Source organism: Aptenodytes patagonicus, chromosome 6, assembly GCF_965638725.1.
Source record: "Aptenodytes patagonicus chromosome 6, bAptPat1.pri.cur, whole genome shotgun sequence".
NCBI lineage: Eukaryota > Metazoa > Chordata > Aves > Sphenisciformes > Spheniscidae > Aptenodytes > Aptenodytes patagonicus.
Genome location: NC_134954.1, coordinates 67,744,558 through 67,771,452, shown reverse-complemented (window position 1 = coordinate 67,771,452; position 26,895 = coordinate 67,744,558). Strand labels below are relative to the sequence as shown.

The window sequence follows — 26,895 nt, the reverse complement described above, 5'->3', positions numbered from 1 at the left end:
TTCTCTGTTGTTTTCTGCTTAAGTGCCTTGTCATGCCAGGTGGTACAGTGTTTGCTCATTAAAATCAAACTCAGGAATGTCCATTAGTGAGATTCCCATCCCCACATCTCCCCCTTTTTGTTTTACTAGAAACACTGCTGAAACAGATCTTTCAATCATTTTTCGCATACCTTGTAACAGACACGGCACACAAACCAGGATGCAAAGGAACATTACTAAGCATAGCCCTCCTAGCTTGGCTAGTCCTTTTAACCAGCCACTTAGACCCCATTTCCCGAATAATTTATCCAACCAGTCCCAGGGGTCTTCCACTCTTAGCTTCTGTACTCCTTCCTTCAACATCTGAATGCTGCGGTGAATTGATTCCGAATGATCAGATAGGTTCATACAACACATTCCCTCCAACTCTTCACACCCATGGCCTTGCGCTAAAAGCAAAAAATCTATCGCTGCTCTATTTTGCAAAGTAGCATGTCGTATAGAATCTACATCCATTAATAATCCCGTTAGTGCTTCAGAGGTTGCATTTGATTGTTTTGCTAGCCAACATCCTAATTTATTTAATGTGACCAAACTCTTTGCTGCTGCGACACCTGGAGCCAAGATTGCAACCGCAGCTATAGTGTTCTTGTTCCATAGGTCGACAGCATCATCACATTGTGAAGTGTAGGCATGTGCTCTGCGCTTACTGCGCGTCTTAGGGGTGCTCCTCCTGTGGTCTAGGATCATAGATGTGTTTGGCATTAGTAGAGTTAATCTTCCCAATGAACACGGCCCACCTTTAATATGAGAGGGAATGCCAGGCCAGGCCCGGTCTCCACATATTAAAAAGACCCCCCTGGGTAATCCTATAGGTGCATTAGATGATTTAGATATATTGCTGCTTGTGTGGTTACACCACAATGATTCATTTTTATAGATTCCCAGGGTAGCGTTAACTGACCAGGCTCGGGAAACATTGGCCCCTGAATAATTGAAATACAAACACCAATCCATTTTTATGGACCCTAATAGCTCGAGTTCCTGAGGTTCTATTGGCAAGTGATTAAGATGTGGCAGGCATCCATCCCAATTGTCAGTGGCGTGTCGTCCCCCCCCGCAGGCCTCCTTGAAAGGACTAATCAGGCCCAAGTCCCAATTATCTAAAGGAAGCCCCACTAGGCAGGTAGAAAAGGGGTTACCGGGGGAAGATATCGACAGGCAGATGGAATCCTGTCCTGTCTGATTGGCCAGAGTTACCCAAACATTTTCCTTCGGCTGTGAGGGTGCCCATAACGCAGCAACCGCACACAGTGATACTAGCCACAAGACACCCCCCCATACTGGCGTCATGGTTTACGTTCTCTTTTTGTTCCGTTTCCACCCAAGTCGTTTGTCACACTGTCGTTTGGTACTTTCCCAGTCCGTTTCCCACACAGTCCACAGCTGGGGGACACAATGTGATCTCCCACACACTAGCTGTAGATTCTGTGGTTCGGCGTTCCCCGTGGTATTCCCTTTACACCTTGTGCACCTTCCCGCCCGGAACTGAGAGTGACAATACCAGGTTTCTTTTTTTTTTTTTTTTGCAATTATCACATTTGCACAAAGTCCATGCGTGATGTGTTGATCCGGGACACTGGAGGCAGGGAATTCCTGTCACCTCTCGATTATCCAGTTGACTGTTCTCTGCCGCCTGGTGTTCCCAGTCCACGGCTAATGGCAACACACTTGGTCCCCTATATACCCCGGCACGGCCTGGCCCACTAGGTAGTTCCCCAAATATCGAATGAGATACTTTGTGTAAGTCCCAGTAATCTACTTCAAACCGTTGATGCATCTGTGGGCTCCTTGGGCTCCTTGTCCAGATACGGTCGAACGCAGTGGGCAGGTATCCACCGGGGTCCACGATCTGTGGAAACACAAGCATATCCTCTCCCCCATGTTATAAGATCATAAGGGCCTTCCCATTGGCTATTTTCCAATGACTTGACCCACACCCGAGCCCTTTCTCCTGCTGGAGAAGCTGAGTTACAAGATGTAAAGTGTCTCGCTATTACTGTGTTAGGGCTGTCAACTGCTGTCCTGTCTTCCCTTATTGTAAGATGATTTAACACATATATTGCTTTATGGAGGCGGGCTTGCGGTGATTCCCCTAGCATTCCCCCTTTTTGTTTTTGTAGTAGCTGCTTGAGAGTAAGATGAGCCCGCTCAACGACACCCTGGCTCTGAGGGGAATAAGGGATACCAGTGATATGTCGAATGCCCCATTGTGCCAAAAAGGCCTGCGTTTTTGCGCTTATGTACCCGGGCCCATTGTCCGTTTTGATCTGGTGTGGAACCCCTAGAGCAGCAAAGGCCCCTTTCCAGTGCCGTAAAATATCTTTGCTTTTTTCTCCGGTCTCTGCGGTCGCCCATAGAGCTCCGGAGAATGTATCGATGGAAACATGCACATATTTTTGTTTGCCAAATTCTCCGATATGAGTAACATCGGATTGCCAAATCTGTAGGGCCTTTTCTCCTCGGGGATTTACCCCTGTTTGGGGTATGGGAACTAATTGCTGACAGTCAGGACACATTTGTACAATACTTCGTGCCATGTTCCAAGTCAACCCAAATTGTCGACGCAGCATTCGGGCAGATTGATGGAAAAACTCGTGCGACAATCGGGCTTGTGTAGAAACGTCTGGTACAGGGACTGTCCATACGGGGGCAGCGAGACGATCAGCTCGCGCATTCCCTTCCGATATAAACCCTGGGAGAGAGGTATGACTCCTCACGTGGAGCACGTAATACGGGTTTACGCGGCGATTCAACAAGTCCCATACCTGTTTGAACATTAAAAACACTGGTTCGTTATCAACTTCTTTGAGCCAAGCCTTTTCCAAGCGCCTGACAACGTTGGCGACGTACTGAGAATCAGTAACCAAATTTAATGGCATCTCCCATTGGCGAAAGACCTGAATTACTGCGTATATTTCCACCAGCTGAGGACTTCCTACAACATGGTGAACTTGATGTTTCCATTCCCCTTTTTCAGACCACACTATAACTGCCTTACCTGTTCGTCCTGATCCATCAGTGAATAAGGTGGGTCCTTGGACAGGTACCTCCTTACTCAACGATTCAGGAATTATACTAATTTCCTCATTAAGGGAGAATAATTTGTGAGATGGATAGTGAATTAGAATTTGTCCCTTAAAATTTTCCAGCGCTATCTGTAGTTCTAGGCTATTAGCCTCACACCAATTAAGGTGGTCTTTAGTCAGTGGGAGATAAATCGTTTTAAGATCTGTGCCTGTTAATTCCAAACATCGCGCGCGTCCCTTTCGCACAAGCATCGAAAACATTTCCACCCTTGTCACTATTGTTTTTGGTGCTTGATGTGGCAGGAATACCCATTCAATGATGGCTAAGGGATCCTGGGTACCCTTGGTGTCCCATTGGCCTAAGAGGCCCACTGCTTGTCGGGACTGATTTAGGACATACAAGTTAACTCCCAATCCTTCAATTACGCGTTGTGCTTGCCTTTCGGTAAGCGCCTGTGATATTTTTTGTAGCGCTTGTTTGGCCTCTGTCGTTAATTCTCGTGGAGATGTCAACTCAGGATTACCCTTTAACAACTTGAACAGTGGGTTTAACATGTCATTATCTATTCCCAGCAATGGGCGTACCCAATTGATAGTCCCTACTAGTTTTTGCAAGTCATTCAGTGTTTTAATGTTAGATTGCAAGGTTATGGGTTGGGGCTGTATTGTATGTTCTAAAATCTTCCACCCCAAGTACTTCCACGGGGCTTGCACTTGCACCTTTTCAGGAGCTATTTGCAAGCCGTATGTCTTTAACCCCTGTAACATATCTTTCATAACTGTGACGAGTTCCTTTGGGTCTCGTCCGGCGATTAAAATATCGTCCATGTAGTGATAACAAATTAAGTCAGGATATTTGTTTCTTATGGGTGACAACACACGCGCAACATACATTTGACATATTGTGGGACTGTTTTTCATGCCCTGGGGCAACACCGTCCAATGATATCGCAGCCTAGGCCCTTGATGGTTTACAACTGGGAGAGAGAAGGCAAATCTGGGAGCATCTTCCGGCGCTAAGGGAATCGTGAAAAAGCAGTCTTTCAAATCGATAATCACAATGTCCCATTGACGAGGTATCAATGTCGGTGAAGGCATACCTGGTTGCAATGTCCCCATATCTTGAATCACGGCATTTACTTGCCGTAAATCATGTAGAAGTCTCCATTTACCACTTTTCTTTTTTATAACAAACACTGGGGTGTTCCAGGCGCTGGTGGTGGGAACCAGATGTCCTTGACTCACTTGCTCGTCCACTAACGTTTGCAATGCGTCGGCCTTTTCCTGTGATAGGGGCCACTGATCCACCCACACTGGCTGATCGGTGAGCCATGTGAGTCGAACGGTGGGCCGAGCGCCAGTGACCCCCGCTAAAAATGTTGATGCGGATCAGCAGTGCCAATCACTAGTCCCCAAGTGCTCAAGACATCTTGTCCCCACAGGTTTAACGGCACAGGAACCACAAAAGGTCAAATAGTTGCAACCTGTCCTTCCGGGCTTACAATCTGTATTAAGTTGGCACTCTGCCTGGACGTCGACAGGCCTCCGATTCCCACTAGCCCTGTGTTGACCGGGATGGTTTCCCATGATCCAGGCCACTTTGCAGTACTGATGATAGTAACGTCTGCCCCTGTATCTATCATTCCCTTCACTACCAGTTGTTCCGGTTTGCTGCCTTTATTCTTTAGAGTGCAGGTCAAAGTGGGCTGAGTTCTTTGGACAAGCTGAGTCCAAAAAATATTTGGTTCACCTGTGGACCCAAATCCACCAGCCCCCCGGGAAATAGGATCCCGATTACGAACCATACTCTTAAAAGGAACTAGCTGTGCAATCCTACTTCCAGCTGGAATAAATACTGGAGGAGAGGGGGTCCATAGCAACGCTTGCAGCTGTCCCGTATAATCAGAGTCGATAACCCCAGGTAACACAAACAAACCCTGTATAGTAGCACTGGACCTCCCCACCAATAGGGCACTCAGCCCCTGGCCAAGGGGGCCTCTCACATTGAGGGGCACCCTGTGCACAGTCTGATCGTTTATAGAGAGATTGGTGGCTGTGGAGACATCCACTCCGGCACTGCCGATGGTTCTGGCCTTGAGGTGATCCAGGCCTGCTAAGACAGCGGTCTCATGGGGTTTTGGGGTTGGGGATTTTGGGGTGGCATTTGTGTCGGTGCGCGCCCCCGCCTCGCGCTCGACTTCCCGTTTCCCGACAAGGGTCGACCGCGGAGATCGTATTTCGACCGGCATTGATTAACATAGTGCCTCCCCTTGCGGCAGCGTGGGCAAATACCAGGGGGCTGCTGAATTCCTTCTGATCCTCCCTTCTGTACAGGATTCTCAGGACATTGCCGTTTAAAATGCCCCGAGTTTCCACAGCGGAAACACGCTTTGTTACCGGGACGCAAGGCAGCGGCTAAACAGGCTGCAAAAACCTCATTCTTATGTGTAATTGAACCCACACGATTGCACGCGTCAAGCATGTCTATTATGGTCGGATTTCGCAATGTCTGTAAGACTCTTTTACAGTCCTCATTGGCATTCTCTATAGCCAATTTCATAAGCAATGCCTCTTTGGCTTCAGGATTTTGTATTTGTTTTTGAATAGCTTCTTGGAGCTTGTCGATAAAATCCATATAAGGTTCGTTGGTCCCTTGCTTAATGCTAGTAAAGGATTTTACCAGTCGTCCTGTATCAGGGACCTTTATCATTGCTTGAAACGCAAGGTCTGCTGACTGTCTTAAAATTTCAGGCGCCAGCCGTGCCTGCAGTTGCGGCGTATTGACAGGGTCCTCCCCCATTAACTGAGCAAGTCCCGCGGCCCGTAGCGGGTCTTCCGCTCGCCGCTCCAAGTTCTGTAAAGCTGCACGATCACAGAGCTCTCGCCAGTGGGCTTGCCAGAGCACTCTTTGTGTAGGGGAAAATATTAAATCAGCTAACGCTTTGGTATCAAAAGGGGTTAACAAGTGTCCCTTCACAATATTTTGCAATAGGCTCTGTGTAAAAGGCGCTCCCAATCCACATTGCATGATGGTCCGCCTTAACTCCTTAACCAAATCCCATTGAAGGGGCTGCCAACTGTTAGGACCTTGTTCACTAATTATGACAGGGTATGCCACAGTAGAAAGGTCTCCTTCTGCCAAGGCTTGTTGTCGAACAGCCTGCCAGTGAGCAGCCGGATCATAGTTTAAGGGTTCATTGTTGTGGCTTGAGACCCCTCTGCTCTGTTGTTTAGGAGACTGTCCGAGATCACTTGATATCGTCAGGGCCGAAAGAGCCTCGGTCAGAAATTTTTCCCCTCCCTCAGGCTGATCTGTCCCACTCGGACCGGGCAAAGGTTCCGAGGGAGCCTGGTCTGGAGTGGCCAGAGTCAGTGGATCAGGAGCAGTGGCTGCCACCACAGCTTGATGGGCAGTACGATCACACTTCAATTGTTTTAACGTATCTGAGACTAAGCGCCATGTAGTAAGGACCGTTTTTGCAGTCTCATCTCCCCTGGTAGCTGCATCCCACAACAAGTTCCCTGCTTTATCCCAAGTCTCCTTCTGAAAAGCAGTAGCCGAATCAGGGGGAATTCCCTTTCGTTTTAGCCATGAAAGCAATAGGCGGAGGGTATGGTCATCATACTTAACTCCACGCTTTTCTAACAGTTTCTTAATAATACATAGTATAGATTCCTCCTCCTTAGTTAGTTGCGATCCCATTTTAAGTTTCCCAGCTGCTCACCTCTGCTCCAACGAGGCGATGATTCAAAGTTCCGGCTCCAGCTCTTTCCTGAGACTGCTCTGTCTCCCGCTGGCTATGACTCGTTCAGCTGGCTCCCCACCGGTGCTCTGTTCCAGCATTTTCGCCCCACGTTGGGCGCCATTTGTGGGGGTGAAAAGCGGCACGGACTCCGGCAGACACGGCAACCAAAGACCTTTATTGCTCTTTGTTAGCATCTTTTATAGCAAGCAGAAGTGTACACGCGCTACCTGCAGCTTGCAGATAGGTTATAGCCTTGTGTTCACGCGCATCTATGCTCTAGCAGATTGGCCCGTTCTTCCTGATCATGCGAAATGCCCTCATGGTCTTTATCTTGTTTTTCTCCTTCCAGCTGCACATTCCTTTCTCTGTTGTTTTCTGCTTAAGTGCCTTGTCATGCCAGGTGGTACAGTGTTTGCTCATTAAAATCAAACTCAGGAATGTCCATTAGTGAGATTCCCATCCCCACAGGTCACCATATCAGCACTCTTCTTATGTTGCACATTTTTTTGCACGTTTTTGGTGGAGTTACTAAGACTTAACTCATTTAGTACAACAGGGGTAGAATTGGAGCAGTGGTGTTGCTGCCTGTGGACTTGAGGGGAATCTTCTTTGTGCAGAGAATTATTAAAAATGAGCGGTGTGAAGGCTGCAGAAAAGGTATTCCCTGCCAGTCCAGTTACAATGGTCAGGTTATACAGGAGAGCAGTCCAGAGTATGCCTGTTCAGGTTTGTGATGCCCCGGATAACAGCACAGATGGGAGGAGGCCACGCGCACCAAACAAACATTTACAGCTCTGGCACGGAGCACCAGGATGAAAATGTCTCCTTAGAACCTAGGGAGAGAATTTCTTTCTTGTGAATGATGGACTTTGGCTCATGTGAGAAAAGCAAAGCCAATTGATTTAGTAGCAATTAACTCATCCAATATTGGAGAGCCGTGTACAGTTTGGCATAATTCATTGAAAATTGTTCTGGCAATGCTGCAGGCCATTAGATGTTCAAAAAGGAGATGGGAACTGATAGATATTCTGCACAGATACAGTCAAGAGGCAAAATAGTTAGGGGAGTCTCTCTGTAATATTGCCTCATGCCAGCAGGTAGTAGCCTTCTTTTATCTTCCTAGAAAGCCTTAATAAGGATGCTGCTGGGGGGAGGGGGAACTGGCCTACTATTTGATGGATCGGTTATCTGCCTGCCAGATAATTGTATTTCCTATTGCACTTGATATAATAGGTTTCCACCTAAATTATCAATTACTTTGTTTTTATTTTTTATGTGGGTTACGGGAGTTAATCTTGACATTGAGCCACAAAGGGCACGGTCTTTTCTGCATCAGTCTCACAGGTGAAGGAGGAGCTTTTCTGCTACTGGTCACAGGCAGGCGCAGAGAGGCCCTTTCTGCTCTGCCCTGGCCTCTGTACCTCTCAGCACCCGTGTTCTGTAGAGGCATGGGTCTAAGTCTAGCTAAGATGCTATGAACTTTTTAGCCCGCACCTGCCCCGGCGGTACTCAGTACAGGGTATTTTCCAAGCAAGTTGGCCCAGCCCATACTGTATGCAATTCCATAAGGGTTTTCTGTTCTGCAATCCAGTGCTCCTGATGGTTTCCTGTGTTCAAAGGGGCCCAGACGTTCCCCACCATGTACCAATATTGCCCGGTTTCCCCTTATCATTATATAGGGCACCAACAAATGGGGCAGGTGACTTGGATTTATAGTTGTAACTCTTCAGTTTCGTATTCAAGTATTCATTTAAACTGATGTGATCTTTTCTGTGGAAGTCATTCTGTGCTGTGGTCTACCTTTTGTTGCATTGCATCATGATAGCATCAACAGTGATTTTAATATTGTACAATTTTCAAGGCAGCAGTAACTCCTTGATCTAGTTATGTGACTGTCATCTGAAAATAACCATAAAGGACACAGTACATTTTGCGTATCTGAGAAGGAATCAGAATCAAGATACATAGTTAGCACAGTCTGTTACTTGATTTTAAATGGATCATTAATGAGGTTTTTTGACAAATAGTAGAGTTTTTCCCATTTTTGAATTAGAAAATGGAGAAGGAAAAAGAAAAAAATAAATGAAAGAAAAAATTTTCTTACCATTTTTCTTTTGTAATTGGATGACTTGCTGCAGTGCTGTGTGACTATATTTAATTAATGATCTCAAACTTTGTTATGCTGTTTGTTAATGCTAGTCATTGTGCTGGCCGTGTGTCTTGTTAGTTTATTTGCATATGTGTGTGTGGGAATATTCCCAATGTGATGATCTTTTGTTTGATACAGAAATATAATCGCATTATACATCTTGAGAACACACTTTCCTTCTTTGTTAATCATTTTAGTCTGCTGATTCACCTTTGTTATTATAGTTTTATAGAGTCATAGAGTTTAACGCTGGCAAAGATGATTCGAGCATAGCGTGACCCATGTGCAGCCCAGCTCTTCTGGTCACTGAGCCAGTGTGGAGGGACCCCCGTAACTCTGAGCTGTTTACAGCGTGCTCTGCTGGGCTATGTTCTATCACTGGCCAAAAATCGTTTCTGTTTTCTGCCTGTTCCAATTGGGCTGATCTCTGCTCTTATGTCTGATACGGACAATAACAGCAGCACACTAAATTCCATTGGATGACATTATAGGGGTATATTTAGTTTCCCTTACTAAGATGCATATATGTTCCCATTTAAATAATGAAGTATTTAAAATGCCTTGCTGGAAAAATGGGAAGACAGTTTTACAACTGTAAAACTCCTATAGCACTATTTCTAGAATACTTTTTTCTGGGAAAATAAATGTTCATCCATCTCAGATGTCCCCTGTCATCATCTCTAATGCACAGATCTGGCTATAGTAACTTCCACTAAAATCTCTGGAAGCAAAAATCAGGTGGCTGGTTTCACTGGAGAAAGTAATTCCTTTGCAAAGAGCAAGTACACCACTTGTTCATAACATGGGTGACTCCTGGTTCTGAAAACAGTGGAATTCGCTGGTGGTTCAACGATGCAGTTGGAATTATTGTCAAGAATAACACGTGTACTAAGTCAGTAAATCTGTGAGTTTGGGAAGGCATTTTACCTGGAGCTTAAATCTTGAACAAACACCTGACAGTAACTCTAGTAATAACACTTTAAAAGGTGCACACCGAATAACTAGGCGATAGGCATCACTGATACTAAAAAACACATAGCCTGGAGGTAGTTAATATTTATAATGAAAAGTATATTGGATACTAAGTGCTTATAGCATTTTAATCTATTTAACAATATATTGGACAAAATATGTTTATACAGAACATTGATCATTGAAAATATTTTCCATAATCTGTCTGCGACAGATAGTACCTCCTGAAGAAACCTGGATGAATATGTAACTCTTGAGAAATTACTCCCAAACTTATAATTAGTAGGTTTTTAAAAAAATTGCTAGATTGTCTGGACTAGATGCCTGAAGCACAGCATGCAGATAACAGAGGCTGTAGGAACGGCCACCTGCTTTGTCATCTAGCAGATGAATTTCTGCAGTGGGTACCAGGAGAGCAGGCTGGGGAGTAGCTGGGCATAAGATACTGCGTGACTGATGTTTCAGGGCCCTGCAAAGAACTGTCTTGCCGTTACTACTACTGCACAGTGTGGGAGGGCTTTTGTGGCTACAGATTCTTTTTCCCTCTTTGACCAGGCTTTTTGGATGGACAGGGTGATGGGCCACTCATGTAGCCTTGACAAGTCTCCATCGTTTGCATCCTTCACAGAGTGCCCCTGGCAAAGCGCCCTGGCAGGGTCTGCACCATTTGTGCCTCCAAGCTGAGCGCCCCGGTGCTGAGGAGGGGGTACATATGGTCTCTCAGGTTGCAAGCCTGGAGAATTAATGGGAAAATGAAAAAGCCTGATCTAAAGTCCTTTTGTCTGGGGTGTTTTTTAAAGTCCTTTTTCATTGATTTCAGTGGACTGTGAGTCAGATCCATACTGCCTGTTACATGATATGTTGGTCCAATGACTGACAAGACTGCAGATATTTCTTCTTTTGAAGTCATCGGCCAAGGCATTCACATAAATCATGGATTTTATTGAAACTGCAATTAAAACAAATCAGGCTTAATGCACACTGAAAGCCTTAGTAATTAGTATACAGGTGAACATGGAGGAAAAGGCATAAGCTTAGCGATCCTTCCAAGCAAAACTGAAAAGAGAACTGTGTATATAATCGAACTGCATGTGAATATTAATGCACAAAATCCTCTGAGTCCCTAGTTCCCTGATGCAATTATTTTCTATTCACATTAATTGTTCCTAACAGATGACATTAATGACTTTGAGTTAAAATGTGTGCAAGGGAGGCCTTCAGCAGATCAATGCTGTTTAAAAATAGGGTCACTTTTGCAATCATTCACTCAAGGTGTAACAGCTCGTAAATAAAACAACATTAACACGTTGATTGATTTATAAATGTTAATCTTGTAGTTCATTTTTATGCTTTTTTCCTGAAACCTGTCAAACTCTATGGAAATGGTGGGACTCGTGTTCATTTGTCATTGTTGCATGTGAAGTAATGATAAGTTGCAAAACAGTGACTAGAAGAAAAAGTAGAGTTTCTTTTGGATGAATAATGATCTGTTCTGCGGACAGGAAGTCTTGGACAAAGTAAGCACAAACAGCAACATTTCAAATTAGAACAAATCTTCTTCTACCTCGGGGTCTTCATTTCCCTTGAAATTTAAGAGCAGAGTTTGGAATTTTAAAACTGCTGATCTGCTGCGTATTTGAGAAATGCTTATGCTTTGTTCATTCCCTTCTGCCCCCCTAGAAACTCCATTCACGCATCTTAGACCTCTCATCTGGGGATTTGCTTTCAGAAGTAGAACGAAACAGAAGCCTGATGCAATCTCGAACTGCTGATGCTCAGATTCACGTGAGTTTTTGTGCTGTCCTTGTACCCCTCATTTGGAACCCTCCTTTTCGCCTCTGAAGTCTGATGTGAGGGATGAGCCATAAAGCTGATCTCTGAATTGAAACACTGTTGAGGCAGATAACAATACTTCTTCTTCCTTCTGTTCTCTGAAATTCAATATTGTGTCCTCAGTTGATATAGTAAGCAGATAGTGTCACTCTGTGCAAAAAAGCGTAAATCTTAGCAATGTCCCCAAGATACCTTTTGGGTATTGATTACATCTCAGGATCTCTGAGAAATGGTCAAGGAGCTTTTTATTAAAGCCCATACACCATATTACTCATTCTACTTTTATGATATATTATGTATGAACTTTTAAAAATTCATGCTCTCTGCGTTTTTTTTTTCACATGGGGTTAGCTTTGTGCTTATTTGGCAAAACGTTAGCCAGTGTGGCTTTCATGTTTCAGTGTCAAAGAAAAGTAGCTTAAAAAACAAAAGTCACATAAAGATAGAGGAAAACAAAGAGGACAAGAACAGAACATTGAACCTGTGTGTGCCTTTGATCTTGAAGTATGGTAGTGTCAACAAAAATGTAATCTCCTTTGTAATACATACTTTAATGAAAAGGCACTGTTTCAAAGGGTCACAAAAATGCTAATGACCCTTTGCATTATATGTAATTAAGCCTTCAGGTTAGGTTTTTCTAATATAGAGTTTTGTGTCTTTAATAGTCTGATTCTTTCAATTTTTTGTGATTTCTAGCAAAAATTATGTGTTTAAATTGTAATACTACATTCAGGCCTTTCTACTCTAATTTCATTAAAAGTAATGACTTAAAGTCATGATTACAAAAAATTAAAATATCACTATGTCAGTTAATAGACCCATATGCAAGTTAAATATATTTAATTAATGCATCATAAACATACTACTCAAAGTACTTTCTCTGATAATTTAGAGAATAAAGGCAAATTGCAGGAGAAAATTCCACTCTCTAGTGATCAGAATGCAATCTAGAAATTGGGCAGATATCCTACTTAAGAATCTGTAATGGCGTGATATTTTTTGCACATCTTCTCATCTCTTAAACAATAAAGGTGATTACAGTAACATACTGTTCTTTCGATTTGCTTAGATATCCCCATTTTTCCCATTGCTAAAACTGCAGGACCAAATGCCTTTCTCCTGGAAAGGCTCTCAGGCTGGCTGAAGATGACAGGAAGGGAAGGCAGTACTTGTCAGTATGCTGCGATCTCCTCTTTTGTCTTACAGGAGGTTCTTAACAGGAAAGGATTTTACAGGCCTCCTTCCCTTAAACACTGTGATGACTGGGACATAGCCTAGTATAAAGGGCAGAAATTTGACATGACATGTTTTCCCAATGCCACAGCTGAAAGGCAACAAAACAGCCAGGACAAGCAGATGCTGCCATTGGCCTCTCTACAGTCAACCTTACAGGGAATGACGCCGTCATAGCTGAGGAAGCTGATGAGAGAGGGTCTCCCATGGGAACCACGATGTCAGAAATAAAGAGTAATTTGTCTCAACAAAGCGAGAAAGTCTGTTTCAGAGCAAAAAACACAGGCATCAGCCTGCCTCTGATGCTGAAAGATGTATTCTTCCCAGAGCCAGTGGATTTAAAGGCTATTCCTCCTGCATCCATTTGACTTCCTAGGAGAACACGTACCAATAACTCCCAGAGGTGAAATGTGCTCTTGCTACCTGTAAATGATTTTCCCATTCATAGGTTTTGCCTGTGACAGAGAATAATGATTTGCCCTGTAGTTACGTTTGTCAAAAACAGAACATTATTATGTCAGTTGAGCAATGAACAGCTGTGCTGATGAACTCCTCAGCAGTAAAAATTCTGCTCTCTCCCATTTAACTGAAAAAAGGTTCAACCCTAGTAGTAATAAATGGGAGGACATGGGGGAATACATGGAAGAAATTAGCAGAAGGCCAACAAATATGTTAGTGTATAAGAAGTGCCTACAAACTGAGCATTTTCCAGAGATTTGCATGAAGAAGCTGCATCTACTGCATATACAGTTTTGATAATTGTTTTGTGGATTCAATAACTTTAGATTTCCTCTATCTTCCTGAATATAAAGGTAAAATTTTCACCTAAGCAAAATTAATTTGGGGTATATCTACATATGAAAATCAATAAATATTGTTTGAGCTTGCCTTAATGAAATCCAAAGCAAAGTTTTATGAAACAGTCATGTCACTCTGTCTGGTGTTCCTGGTAATTAAAAAGATGTCTGATTCTGTAAGGAAACTGGAGAATAGCATAACAGAATGGTGCAGGCACTTAACATTAAAGAAACTCTAACACTGTTAGGCACAAGAGTATTAGTTTGAAAACAAATTAAAGGCATCCTAGATACTCCTACAGAGGTTTTATATTTTACCTGAAGTGCTATCTGCTCTTCATTACTCTCTTCCTCAAAGCTGGCACTTAGTCACAGTCAGCTGAAATTGCATTTGGAGAGGGGCGATAACTACACAAGTACTAAAGGCAGCCATAAAGTGTCAATAAATTGCATAAGCAAGAGGCTTCAGCTGTCTGCGAGTGACACAAAGATGGATTGTTCTACGTCAGAGAGTTTCTTAGACAAAGCTTTGAACTAGATAGGAAACCAAAATTAGACTGTAATGGAGAGATTCCATTCTCAGTGGACATTCCGGTTGGGATACTAAATTAATTTACCTTGTCCAAGGTGTACAGCCTCATCTGTTATATTGTAGGGATATAATGCAGTTGTCAAGATGTACTTGTGTTCTTATAACTTTGTTTTCTGTATCTTACTGGAGCACACTGCTTATATACAAAGCATAATTCAAATAGACTCAGAATAATCTTTAGCAAAAGAAGAGCAGAATACAGGTTTGAGAATAAAGAAGAAAACATGGAGGATTGTGGATTTTTCCCCTGACAAATGAAAATATTAGCAATTTTTAATTTAGTTCTCTGTATTAAATTCACCAGATGCTAATGGCATAACAGGAAGGTGTAAGTAGCTTACTTGCTTTTTCTTTGTACTTCTTAATCAAGGGGAAGTTAAATTATCTTTTTCCACCCATAAGATATTTCTATTTCTTCTCATATTTTAGGAATGCCAGCAGAATGTGAAATCCAGTATACCTGTCTTGAAATGCCAGAGTCAATTAAATATGACAGGTCCTAGCCGCCTGTATCCCCGGAGCAGCTGCAGCAGCAGTGAACTCTCCCTCTCAAGTGCTTGCAGTGAATATTCCAGTGGTTCCTCCTACACTTGGAATGATGGGAAGACATGCAGCAAAAGGGTAAATCAAATTAATTTTCTTCATTTATTAGCTTAAGTTAATCTGAAACAAGATTAATTGAAAAGCTGCCTATTTCAGAATTTTTTTTCACTTTCTTCTCTCTTTTATATTTAAAACAGTTGTCACTAAACTCAGTAAGGGTTCTCTGCCCGATGTCTCCCTCCCTCTCACTTTCCCCACTTTTAATTTTTTTTTTTTAACAGTTCCTTTATCACTTCAATTTGCTCACAGTTTCCTTGTTTATTCTGACATTTATGCAGTTTTTCACAGTCCAAATTGTTCTTCTTCTTTATCTTAATCCTTCCATTCATATTGTTCTTCCTACAGGTTTTAAATGCACTGCAGCCTTCACACCAATATGAAATCCTTTATTAAAAAAGAACATTGCTATTAATGGCAATGGATGAAATGTAATGCCCTATGCAACTCTAAATCTCTTTACTAAAATGGTAACACTTTTTATTAACAGCACTTGTGAGTAATATGTGAGTTTTATTTTGTTTTAACAGTTATCCGTGAGCTGGGATAAAAGAATAAGCATTGGTTCTTCGCTCCCAAGCAATCTCTCAAGTCCTGCAGATGATCTACCTCCAACTCGTATCAAGGAAAACCATATCTTAGAAGGGCTGAAGAAATTACAGAAGCAAAAAATATTACTTGAATCACCTTCAGTAATATCAAAATGGGGTTACAAAGATTGCATGAACTCTAATGAAGGAATATATTCCCCTGGAGTTAAATGTGGCAGCCATAACGAACAGACTCATTGTAAGCCAATGGAAATAGGAAGTATTTGCATTGAACGTAACAAAACTTTCTCTTATGATTCAGATTCGCATGATGACGCAGAGGACGACTCTTCATCCCTACTGTTGCTGCAGGAAGTACCAAGCAAAGACTGCAGGACCTATTGTAACAAATTAACTCACAGCATTTCTGACAGTCTCTTTGACTGGGATCCTAATAGGAAACATTTGCCAGAAAGAAGTTCGTATTTTAATTCAAAGGAAAGACCTGAAAAATTGACTAGTTTTGTCGGTGGATTTCAGGCAGAAGTAAAATCGTGCACCAGAACAAAGCTGCCTGAGTTACAGTTACATCAAAGCCATGCTGATATAGGCTGGAAGGACCTTAATTTTCAGCTTTCAGATACTGACGACAATGAAGTGTTGGATGAGTTGCATATAGAAAGCAGTGATGAGAAAAGTCCATCAGATTTATTAGCAACTCCTTTTACTGAGAAGTACACAAAGACCTCTGACATGCTCAAAGTCACAGAGAATTCTCAGTTTGTATCTACTGACAAAGAGGAAAAACAGATATCTGCTTACTCAGACAGTAGGCCAAAGACATGTAATTTCATTAAACAACAAAAGGTTATAAAAAAGACTTCTTCTGAGGAGTGCATTACTGTAATATTTGACGCTGAGGATGGTGAGCCTATTGAATTCAGCTCACATCAAACTGGAGTTGTCACTGTAACAAGAAATGAAGTTTCAATCAACCAGCCACAAACTAGGTCCAGTGCAGAATATACTGAACTTATACCTCAGGGAATAACTGATTTGCAGACAGGAACCAATGCTAGAAACTACACTGCTTTAGAAAGACCTGCAGATGAAACCGAGAAAAAGATTCTTGAAGGTAATACAGGGAATAAAAATACAGTTGTCCCCGTGACCTGCAGTGAATCTTCACGCTGTGGAAGAGTGACACTGCAAAATACTCCACGACAGAAACTAGTGAAGCCAGCGTATGATGTATCATACAAGGCCAATTCAAGCTCCACTGTGCATGCAGGAATCAATCAAAAGCCAAATTTGACTAAAATACCCAGCAGAGGTAAATTTTCTCCAAAAAAACCTGCGATGACAGAAAGCGAGGAGACACCTGTAGCTCAACCAGTGGGCCCTGCAGCCCTTGAAAAATCACCTGCTCTGCCACCTGTAAAGCTTTCAAGATTCAAAAAGGCACAAAGTCCACCTCGTAATTTTGACTCAAAAGTCGACTTCCAAGTTCCAAAGCCCCCTGCCCACCCCCTGCCCGGCTTGAAACGCCCAGTCAAGAGTCAGAGTCCAGCATCACCACTGTTGCCTCAGCACCTTATAGAGCCCAGTGACTATGGAGAACCTCCAACCAGAGACTTTCATTGTGATTTAGCAACTGTAGAAACCCGATCACCGTCCCCACCCCTTCCTCCAGGCAGGTCAACATCCCTGTTGATTCGGCCTAATTATGCTCATTCACCACCTGTAGTGGTAAAGTTAGGAGGAGCTGGTCCCAGTGAAACAGCAAAAAATATACTGAAATCATCACCATTAAAAGGAACTGTGAACTCTGGCTTTCATAATCAATCTAGTCATGAAATGCAAGCAAAAAACGTATCTTCTGGGGCCAAAATTGAATTATCTTACCTTCAAGAAAATGCAGAACCAATTATGCAAAATAAATGCATATCTCAGCAACCCCATAGTGCATGCCAAGGACTTTCCAAAGTTTCCACAAAGCAAGTCTGCCCCAAACCCCCTAATCAGCTGGGTCTCCACAGGAATCATGAATTTTCCAGCACAGATTTTCAAACAGCCAGGTCCTTTTCTCTAGGTTGTCCATCATTGGAAACAACTTCTTCACAAGAGGCATATTCCAGCAAAAAAGATACTTTCAGTGACAGTGGGGTGGATCAGCCACAGAAGATGCCAAACGTTCTCCCCCCAACTCCTCAATGTCATACAACAAGCACAAGTGAGCCTTTACTATCTCAGGTAAACAATTCCTCGTTATCAACACTGTTTCATGGTAGTGACACTGCACATGCTACCCAAAACTCTAATGAGAAAGGAATGAAAACCCGTCTCCCTGTAGGACTGAAATTATTTGTCAAATCTCCTCAACTTCTCCGAAAGAGCTCTACTGTACCAGGGAAGCAGGAAAAAGACAGTATAAATGCAGCTTCCAAAAGTAATGTGAGTTCAAGTAAGTACAAGCAAAATGAATCTAGAAGTGTAACCACTAGGGATGCAACGGATGCTGAATTAAAAGAGACTACATCTGATACTGAAGTAAAAAATAATTTTACTGTGGGACTTAGTATGGATACAGCATCACCTCATTCACATGAAAACTGCAACTTGGTGGTAGACAGAGTAGATGGATTAGAAAACAAATTAGTTAAGAGATCTGTTTCTTCTAGCAACAAGTCGCACTTGAAGCCAGCTCTAGGCATGAATGGAGCAAAAGCTCGTAGTCAGAGTTTTAGCATTCATACAGGGGAAAAGCCATCTGCCCCTGTGACAGAAGGTCTCGGAAAAGTACGGACTCAGATTATTACAAACACTTCTGATAGAGGAAATTCTCTAACAAGGCAGAACTCAGCCATGGAAGGGCTTCAAATCAAGGCCATTCCTGGGTCAGCAGTGACACCAGAGACTCTTTCATATAATCCTAAAACCACAGAAAATTCTTATTCTAGACAAGGTTCTCTTGGAAATATGAGTAGTTGCAATAGCCAGCATGGAAGCCCAAGCAAACTGCCCTTCAGATCATCTTCAAAAGTAGACTTGTTTCACAACACTTCAAAATGTGATGGAAACAAACCATTTTCTCAGAAAGATGCACGCAGTCTATCTGTCCGGAGTGAGAAAAGCACTGAAAGTTTTAAACACGAAGCTCTAAGTAAAAAAAGCGTTTTGCCAGCAGAATTGGAGTTAGAAGCGTCAGCTACTGTATCTTCCAAACAAATTTCATCTTTTCAAAGCTCGGATGGAATAAAGTGTCCTCATAAACTGGAAGCAACAAAGTCACAAAGACAGCAAATGTCTTTAAAGTTAGCAGAAGCCTCTGAGAAGGTTACCGATGTTTTGAGTTCACCGGCTCTACAACCTACAATAGAGGAGAAAGTCATGTTATGCATCCAAGAAAATGTGCAAAAGGGTCAGGGACAAACCAAATCTCCCACTGCGGAGACTAAACAAAAGACTGGGCCCTCTATAGCTAGTTGGTTTGGCTTTCGAAAGAGTAAGCTCCCAGCACTGAGTAGCAGGAAAACTGATGTTCCTAAAACAAAGGTAGAAAAAAAAGATGCAAAAGTTTCGGGATTTGGAATTAAGCAGGCAAAATTAGAGAGAAGAAAAGAAAAAAAGAAAACTGAACAACACTGTGAAATAGAAAATGAAATTAACAGGAAAACAGACAACGGTGATATTTTAGCTGATGTCATGGAGAGCAAAATTATGAAACCTTCACAAGACACGCCTGGTGAGATTGAGTGTGAACAAGTCAAAGGTTCCACCACAGCTACGTACTCACCAAAAGACAGTTTTATGAAAGAGCTTTTAAACAGGTAAAACTCTGGAACAAAATTTGGGATGTGTTGTTGTACACTGTAGCTTTACAGATGCTCAGATGCTAAGTTCAATGTATGTTCCTTTTAGACTAAGAATGCGTAGTAGCAGTCAGTAGATACACTATCAGGACTTTAATCTCTACAGGAGAAAACATTAATAATGAGATAATTTTGTTCATGTTACTATGTTAACCAAACCAATGGCCTTTGAAATTAAAGAATGGCAAGTTACATCCAAGTTGATAGAAATTCAAATGATTCCAGAAATCAAGAATCTAGGCAGATGGTGTGTAAAGATAGAGGATAATTAGGTACATGTTTTAATGTATTCCATTTTCATGTATTCTAACCAGCAAACATATATTTGGTAACTAGTCAGAATTAATTACATTTCTAGCTATCACAACCTTCGGTCACAGAAGAATTTAGCAATTGCTATACTGTGTTTTCACGTTTGCCCCACAGCAGTCCCAAATATAATATAAATCATTATATGTGAAAGACTAAATTGATATACTACCTGAAATTGCAAGTGACAGATTTGATCAAGGCTAGTTAGAAACATTTATCACTCAAAGGTCTAGAGACAGGAAGATACAGAGAGGTTACTTTAAACATTAAAGGAATGGAAAAGTAGAGTGATTGAAGAAGGGCAATGTAATTTATCAGAGGAATCACTCTCTACCTGCAGAGTTGATAAGAAAGCAGCTCAGCAGACAGAAAGTGGATCAAATAATGTTTCCTACAGGAGTGTGTCGAAGGGCAGCTCCCAGGGCTCCTCTCTTCACGGCAACTCTATCAGCTCTCAAGGAAACCACAAGAAAAACAGCAACACAAAAGCTGATATGGAAATGCAGAATCAGACCCTGGTAAGTGCTTTAGTACATGAAAACAGTATTACCTTCTTTTTAACTTCTGGATGTGTTCCTTATTGCCAGTACAGACAAACAGGATAATAACTGTTTATATATGATAGAAAGATTTTGTGTAGCTAGAGAATTGTGAATTAATACAAAAGTTGGCAGCTTGACTATAGGCCAGATTATACAGCTAGTCATGAAGATCCTACTGCTTCTGCTGGCAATTCAATTCCAGTGGAGATATATGCACAACGATGCTATAATCATACTGTAGTAGAGTGAAATAATACGACCATTTTCTTTTTTCTCATTTTTTTCCCCTTTCCCTGAAAATCGCATGCCAGTGTTGAACATTCCTCTGAACATTATAGAAATCATTAAGCCTAAAAAGTGCACTGCTGATGGGGAAAAGGCAAAGTATTTGACCACGTTTGGGAATATTTGTCACTTAAGAGGGAGTCTTTCAAAAGCAAAAACATACATTTGACCCATGTCTCTCTTCGTACCGTGGAAAATCTCCCTATTAATGCTCTGTAGTTAGTTTTATGCTTCAATAAGATACTAACTATACCTGATACTTTAATTTACACCAAGAGTAGGAATGTTGCAATTTAGAAGAAAAATAATTTTATTTTCTGTTAGTTGCTAGATTCTGGTTCTTGCAAGGTTATGTGAGTGGCTAACTTTTCTGCATCGAGAAGTGTACACACACAGTCTAGGATTGTAGCCTAAAGTCAGACTGAATGGCTGCCCGTCCTTGTGAAGCTTCTAATAATTAACCTTAGAATTTAGTGAGCGATTTCTTGCCTAGCGGGGGCCTTTCCCATGATGTTTTAAAGTCCAAGCACCAGGAAAACAGAGATGTTTTAACTCAATGAGCATTCTTTTCTCATTCCTGATAGCTGTCTTGACCATATTATTATGATGATTATTAACAATAATCACAATTTACACAAAATAGTCTGAAAACTTGTGCCAAATATAATACTGAACTTGAAGTTGAGGCTATTACTTTTGTTGTTCTGATAAAACTGAGTTGTTGAAGTATAGCACATGCAACTATTTCATCTGAGAGAATTTGAAATACAAATTCTTTGGGATGCGTTTCAAGGGTAAAACAAATTTCAAAAAGCTTCATGATGGGAACTGGAAAAACTCTTAGCTTAGTACTGATGTTTAGGATGCTTAAGGTTAAAGTATCCCACGCATGGTGTCAACTTCAGGCAAATTTTTTTTTTACTCTAATGCAGATGTCTTTCCTAAGAACATCTGCAAGGTCATTTTTTAAAACTTACAGGGAACATATGCAGAATGGATGTGTTTGAAAACTTTTTTCTCCTGACTCCTGTGGTATCATCTCTTCTTTGAAAATGTAGATGTATCCTGCATTATAAAACCACAAATTATAAGCATATCTAAGGCTGTCCTTGTAGTGTCACTGAAAAGAAAGAGAGAGAATGAAAGTCTGGAAATGTGCAATATGCAGGAAATTCAATCCAACTGATCTAGAACTTTGATAGCAAAGCAGAGCCCCTTATCAGAGCCACTCAGTTTAACTATGCCCCATTTAATATGGTCCTGACAGCTTAGGGTATATCTTCACTGTACAGAAGTACAAAATACTCTACACGTTGCTTCTACAATTTCTTTCTAACTTCCTATTTTCTAATGCTGCAATAATTCGCTGTGCTTTTTGTCTGTCATTTTGTGAAGTCTTTCTAAATGCAGCAGTAATAGTCATTTAGGACTTTAAATATATCTTCAAGAAACACACTTCATTTTATCAGGGAACTACAAATATTGTCCTTAATATACATAAATAATGGAGAAGTGCTAATTATACTATTTAATTTTTAAGGACATGTTAGTCATGGGGAAAAGGCATTACCTGTCCTATACCATACACTCTTTTGTTCGCTGGGAATCAAAGTAATTTTTGTATTGGTTTTGAAGATTAAGTTACATTATATGCTTCATCTTTTTGAGTTTCATATTGTGTTTTTTGTGGCACTTAATTCCTGAAAGAAATATCTAGTGCCAAAAGACTGAGGACATCTAGAATAACGAGATTAAAAAAGTGCTTACAGTTCTTAATGCTAACTTATGAAAGAGGTATACCTTAAGATTCCACAGTATGTGATATTTCATCTTGTCCTCCAAACTTCTACAAGAAAAACAATAGCTTTAAATTCAAAGTTCATGCATCTTATTACTATCATTTCCAGTTATTCTTTGGTGTCTGCTTACTTTGAAGCAGATCGCAAAGGACCAGGAGATAGCTGTGACTGAAAACAGTCGCATGCGATAGAATGGCCTGTTGTGCATTTTTTTACTTGTAAAAAGACAAAATGAATGCTTTTGGAGAAAACAGCATCAATCTTTCAAAAAGCCCTAAACTAAGAAGATTTCTTTTCTTTTTTGAACAATGCAAAGTGCATTCAGTCATACGGGTTCAGTGCGGAAGCTGCTGTATTTCAAAACTGCATATCATATATATATTGCTTCTTTAAATTCTGGCCATAACATTTTTTAACATTAATTTTCTAGCAAGTTTTTCCTTTAAAGGCTATTCAATTTTCGATGATTAAATCTCTTCTCTTATGATGTGCCAGGTAAAGACTTGGGGCACTATTATGCCATAACATATGCACCAATTACCTCTGATTTCTGTTCATGCAAAGAATGTTATTGCTTGACTGCCATGGAATTTATGGAAAAAGCAATATTCCACCAATGGCGGCATTCACCTTCAGAGGGATACGCTTCCCGTTAGTGTTCATCAAAAAAGCACTTTGCTCTAAAGGCCAGCCAACAGAAATACATAATCCTTTAGCCCACACCAAGGATATTCCACATTCTCCAATACTTTTTCATGTCCTTGGATGGAGCTTAAGGTGAGATACAGTCATTTTTGTGCTGCACTGCTTCATTTCATCTTTGTGATTTTATTACAGCCCAGTGTAATTTAGAAAATCCATGGGCTTTACTTTGTGAGGTGGAAGTGTGGCACCAAAATCAAGACACCAGGAGTTTTGTATAGCACTGTCTGTCTGCAGTCTGTGTGTTTGGGGAATACCCAGAGATCTATCCTAATATTGTGAAATGTCACATCAGCAGCAAGCCACAGACCGCCATGCAGTCTGCAAACGTGAAAAATTGTTTTACCCATAATTCGATGCCAAATGATCACATACTCTCCTCTTCATTTTCCATAGCCTGAAGAGCCTCATTTCAAAAGAAAAAAGATGTAATCAGATCTCTGGGATTAAGAGATTATAAAAGCACTTTTACAAATAAAGAGAGCGGGTCTTTCATGTCTTACTAAGGCTGCCACAAGAGGTCAATAGGGCTACTTGTGTAAGCCAGACAAGCAGAATATATGCTATGATCAAAGATATGTCATGCAAATGATGATAAATTCTACTGGTTTAGATTACAGAACATATTTAATGTTATTGTGAATGTGCTGTAAGTGGTTTAAAACAGCAGAGAGCGATTAACAAATAATTTAAGATCTCTGAGATATTGAAAGTAATTTTTTCTGCAGTGCTGGCTTTCCTCCTCTCATCACGCTGAAAGTATCTTCATTCCTGTTTGATTTATATAGCACGGCAGAAAAATATGTCCCTGGATCTGAATTATGGCTGCTGATGGCATGTAATGGAGGGGGTTTTCACTGTATGCTAGAAAGATACTCAGATTATATATACACTTGGGAAATAGGAGTGCAGAAGAACAGAGCAAAAAATATGCCTTCATCTGAAAAATAGAATATCTAGGGGATTTGAATAACACATACTTGAATAACACATACAGGGTCTTAGTGTGCACTGCATTCTTAAATGAAGTTTTTCTCTCTGTTTAGCTAATAAATGCTTTTATTTTTCCGCAGAGGTGGAAACAAAAACACCAAAGTTCAGTGTTTGCAAACTGAACTAGAGAGATACCACCACCATATTAAGTTCACAGGTTTTTTTAGCATAGAATCTGAAACATGGTATTTCTAGAGAGAAACAAATAAGAGGTCAGAAGACCTGAGCATAATTCCTTTTTTTTTAATGCAGAAAAAGACTTTTCCTTTTGAAGAATTGATCTTCCAAGGGTATTTTTTGACTGCTGCATATTGTGACTTTGAACGAAGTTAAAGTTGTTATCCTCAGATATCGTCCATAGAATGAGACAGGCTATGTACTGCCACTCTTAGCTGCCCTGTAACTTTACTCTGGTTTATTTCTGAAAAGATATTCTGTAGTTATCACGAAGCAACATGAACAGTCACAGATGTTCTTCACTTTTGTTGTTGTACTATGTACAGGCTAAAGTAGTCACAGAAAACCTGCAAGAAGAAGAGGAGGACACCATGACAAGGACTACATGTCAGAGTCATGTGATAGGTACAAAATTGTATTTTACACTGGATTTTATTGCTGTCTCAGTTCTTGGAAAAAAACAAATTTGTTTAATTCTCATTACTTTATTGGTTTGCCCACCTTTATGCTAATGCCCAGCTTTAGCATTCATTTAGCTCTGTTCCTGGATAGCCAGATTTCACCAGCTATATAAAAGATGAGTACATAGCATTACCAACTGTGGATCAATGCAATGCTTTACAGAAGGGCTTTGGAATCTGGCTATGAAAGATCATTTCAGCATCCAAAACTAGTGGGTTACATATAGTGGCTTAACTTGAGGCTTGTTGTGCATGATACTTTCAGTGGGAAAAATACTGATATACTGTAACTTTGTCATCTGGCCTTAAATTAGTAAAATTCAGAATAAAATTCTGAATAGCAGAATAATTACTGTGATAAACTAAACCAGAAGGCGTAGCAAACCAGGTGGCTGTTCAGAAGTCCTTAAAGCTGTTATTGAAAATAAAGTTGCCTTTGCTTTACACTTTTCAGGAGGGTAGCACCATCCGCCCTGCTTCTTGATTGGCATGTACTAATTTTTAACCACAGTGCATGTTAAAATATCTAATAGGCAATGGAGGACAAAACAGAAGTCTGTTTGGGATCTGTATTAGAGCAGTATGTCACCAATATAAGGAACTGACTCTGAACGAAAAAGATTCTCCTTTAGCAAGTTTCCTTTGCAGGCAGAGACTGCAGCAATAGTTAAAATTTGATTCAGTGTTTTCAGGACACTGTAAGTGATTTTGCTAGCCAGCAGCTCTTTCATTTCACTAATACTGTCAACCCAGCAAGTGGGGCTGAACAGAGGTATCATGTCAGAACACATTTCTCTTTGGGGTAGTAGGAAAATGTTTGCATGCTTTATTGACTTGTACATCCTTTTCGGTCCCAAATTCAGCCAAATAAATTCTGGCTGTCTTACTTGCAGAAAAGATCCCTAAACTCTTCCCTCTCTAAGAACCCAGCCATAACTTGGCTCCATTACAGCAACTAAATAACAAGAACTTTGAACAATACACTGTAAGACTCTGAGGGGATTCTGTGAGTGGGTAGGCACTAGCCCTGAAAAGCGAAATACATGCTCCTCACTGTGAATAAAGGACTTGCATTCTGTTACTAGAAATTACCCGAAAGAGAATAACTCACTTAAGATTATTCAGAATTATTTTTCCTCAGACTGAAATAATTATTTCGTCTCCACCCCAAAATTCTCAAAACTTTTAATTGATGTGAAATGTTTGGGTTTAATTTTTTAATCCGGATACCGAACAAGAAAAAACAGCTTTTTTTTTTCTGAAAAGACTCCAGTGCTTCCTCGGTGTTCATCAGTGTAATTGGTGGTTGTGGCTGAGACCTAATTGCTGTACATTTCGGTATATTACTTTGTTACTGGGTCCTGTAATACGTCATGCAGGTGGCTTCTGAGGGCGTTAATATTTTGCTCCTCCCACAGGCACCAAACCTGAGTCTCTGACAGGACATAGTGGTTATGGAGCAGGTTGGTTGGCATTCCCCAAAGTCAGACTTCCGTTGTGCCTTGGGTTCATGAGGCCCTCTGTTAGCTGGGAGAGGTCATCACTGTGGGTCCAGCCCTCCTGTGCACCAAAGTCCTTTTTTGCAAAGAAAAGACCTTTTTCTTCACCTTTCTCAGGGCTGATGACATGGATAAAGTGCCAGGTAGGCCTGTGGCCAAGGTCTATACAAGTCCACAGTATGTAGTGCTACAGGGATGCCAGGCAGTGCTGCCCTTGGGAAATTCCTATAGCTCGTACAAAGACCTTTCCATCATCTGAATTATACCAGTTACAAAAGCATCTTCTTTTCCCTAGACAATGCCATCTCTTAAAGGCTCAACACAGGATGCCAGCTAACCCTGTTCTGCCTTGTGAAACCATCTAGAATAACTCAAGGAGTTTGCTCTGAGGATCTAGTTGTTAATGTCAGGAAACTCTTTGGTGATGGGAGACATTATGTGCAATAGGTAGTATTGGCACAGTAAAAATAATAGACGTCTAAGCAAATCTGTTAACATTAGCACAGTGAATCCTAATGCAGAATGTACCAGTCATTACTTATTTCAGCAGGACAAGCCCAAGCCTGGGAAATTAGAAGCATGGATCTAAGTGCACTTCCTGAATACTCCTTAATCAGTATCTTGCTGTGTTTTATACCACTCTCATCAGGCTATGTTTTATCTTACATTGGTATTTTTGCTGCTGTATGTCCGCATTGCTCTTTGTGGATAGCAAGCTTTCCTAGGTCTTGTT

General features: G+C 41.1%; 1 protein-coding gene across 3 annotated transcripts in view; it reads left to right on the top strand.

The window, feature by feature from the left end:
- NCKAP5 (NCK associated protein 5) overlaps positions 1-26,895 on the top strand; it is a 424,747-nt gene that overhangs the window by 336,742 nt on the left and 61,110 nt on the right. For 2 of the 3 annotated variants that reach the window (XM_076343065.1, XM_076343064.1), the window contains exons 8-12: positions 11,616-11,720; positions 14,820-15,011; positions 15,521-19,350; positions 20,102-20,222; positions 24,529-24,607. In XM_076343065.1, coding sequence (XP_076199180.1) covers positions 11,616-11,720; positions 14,820-15,011; positions 15,521-19,350; positions 20,102-20,222; positions 24,529-24,607 — 4,327 coding nt within the window. Of the gene's footprint in view, positions 1-11,615; positions 11,721-14,819; positions 15,012-15,520; positions 19,351-20,044; positions 20,223-24,528; positions 24,608-26,895 lie in introns of all 3 variants that reach the window. The other variant, XM_076343066.1, reaches the window with a different exon arrangement.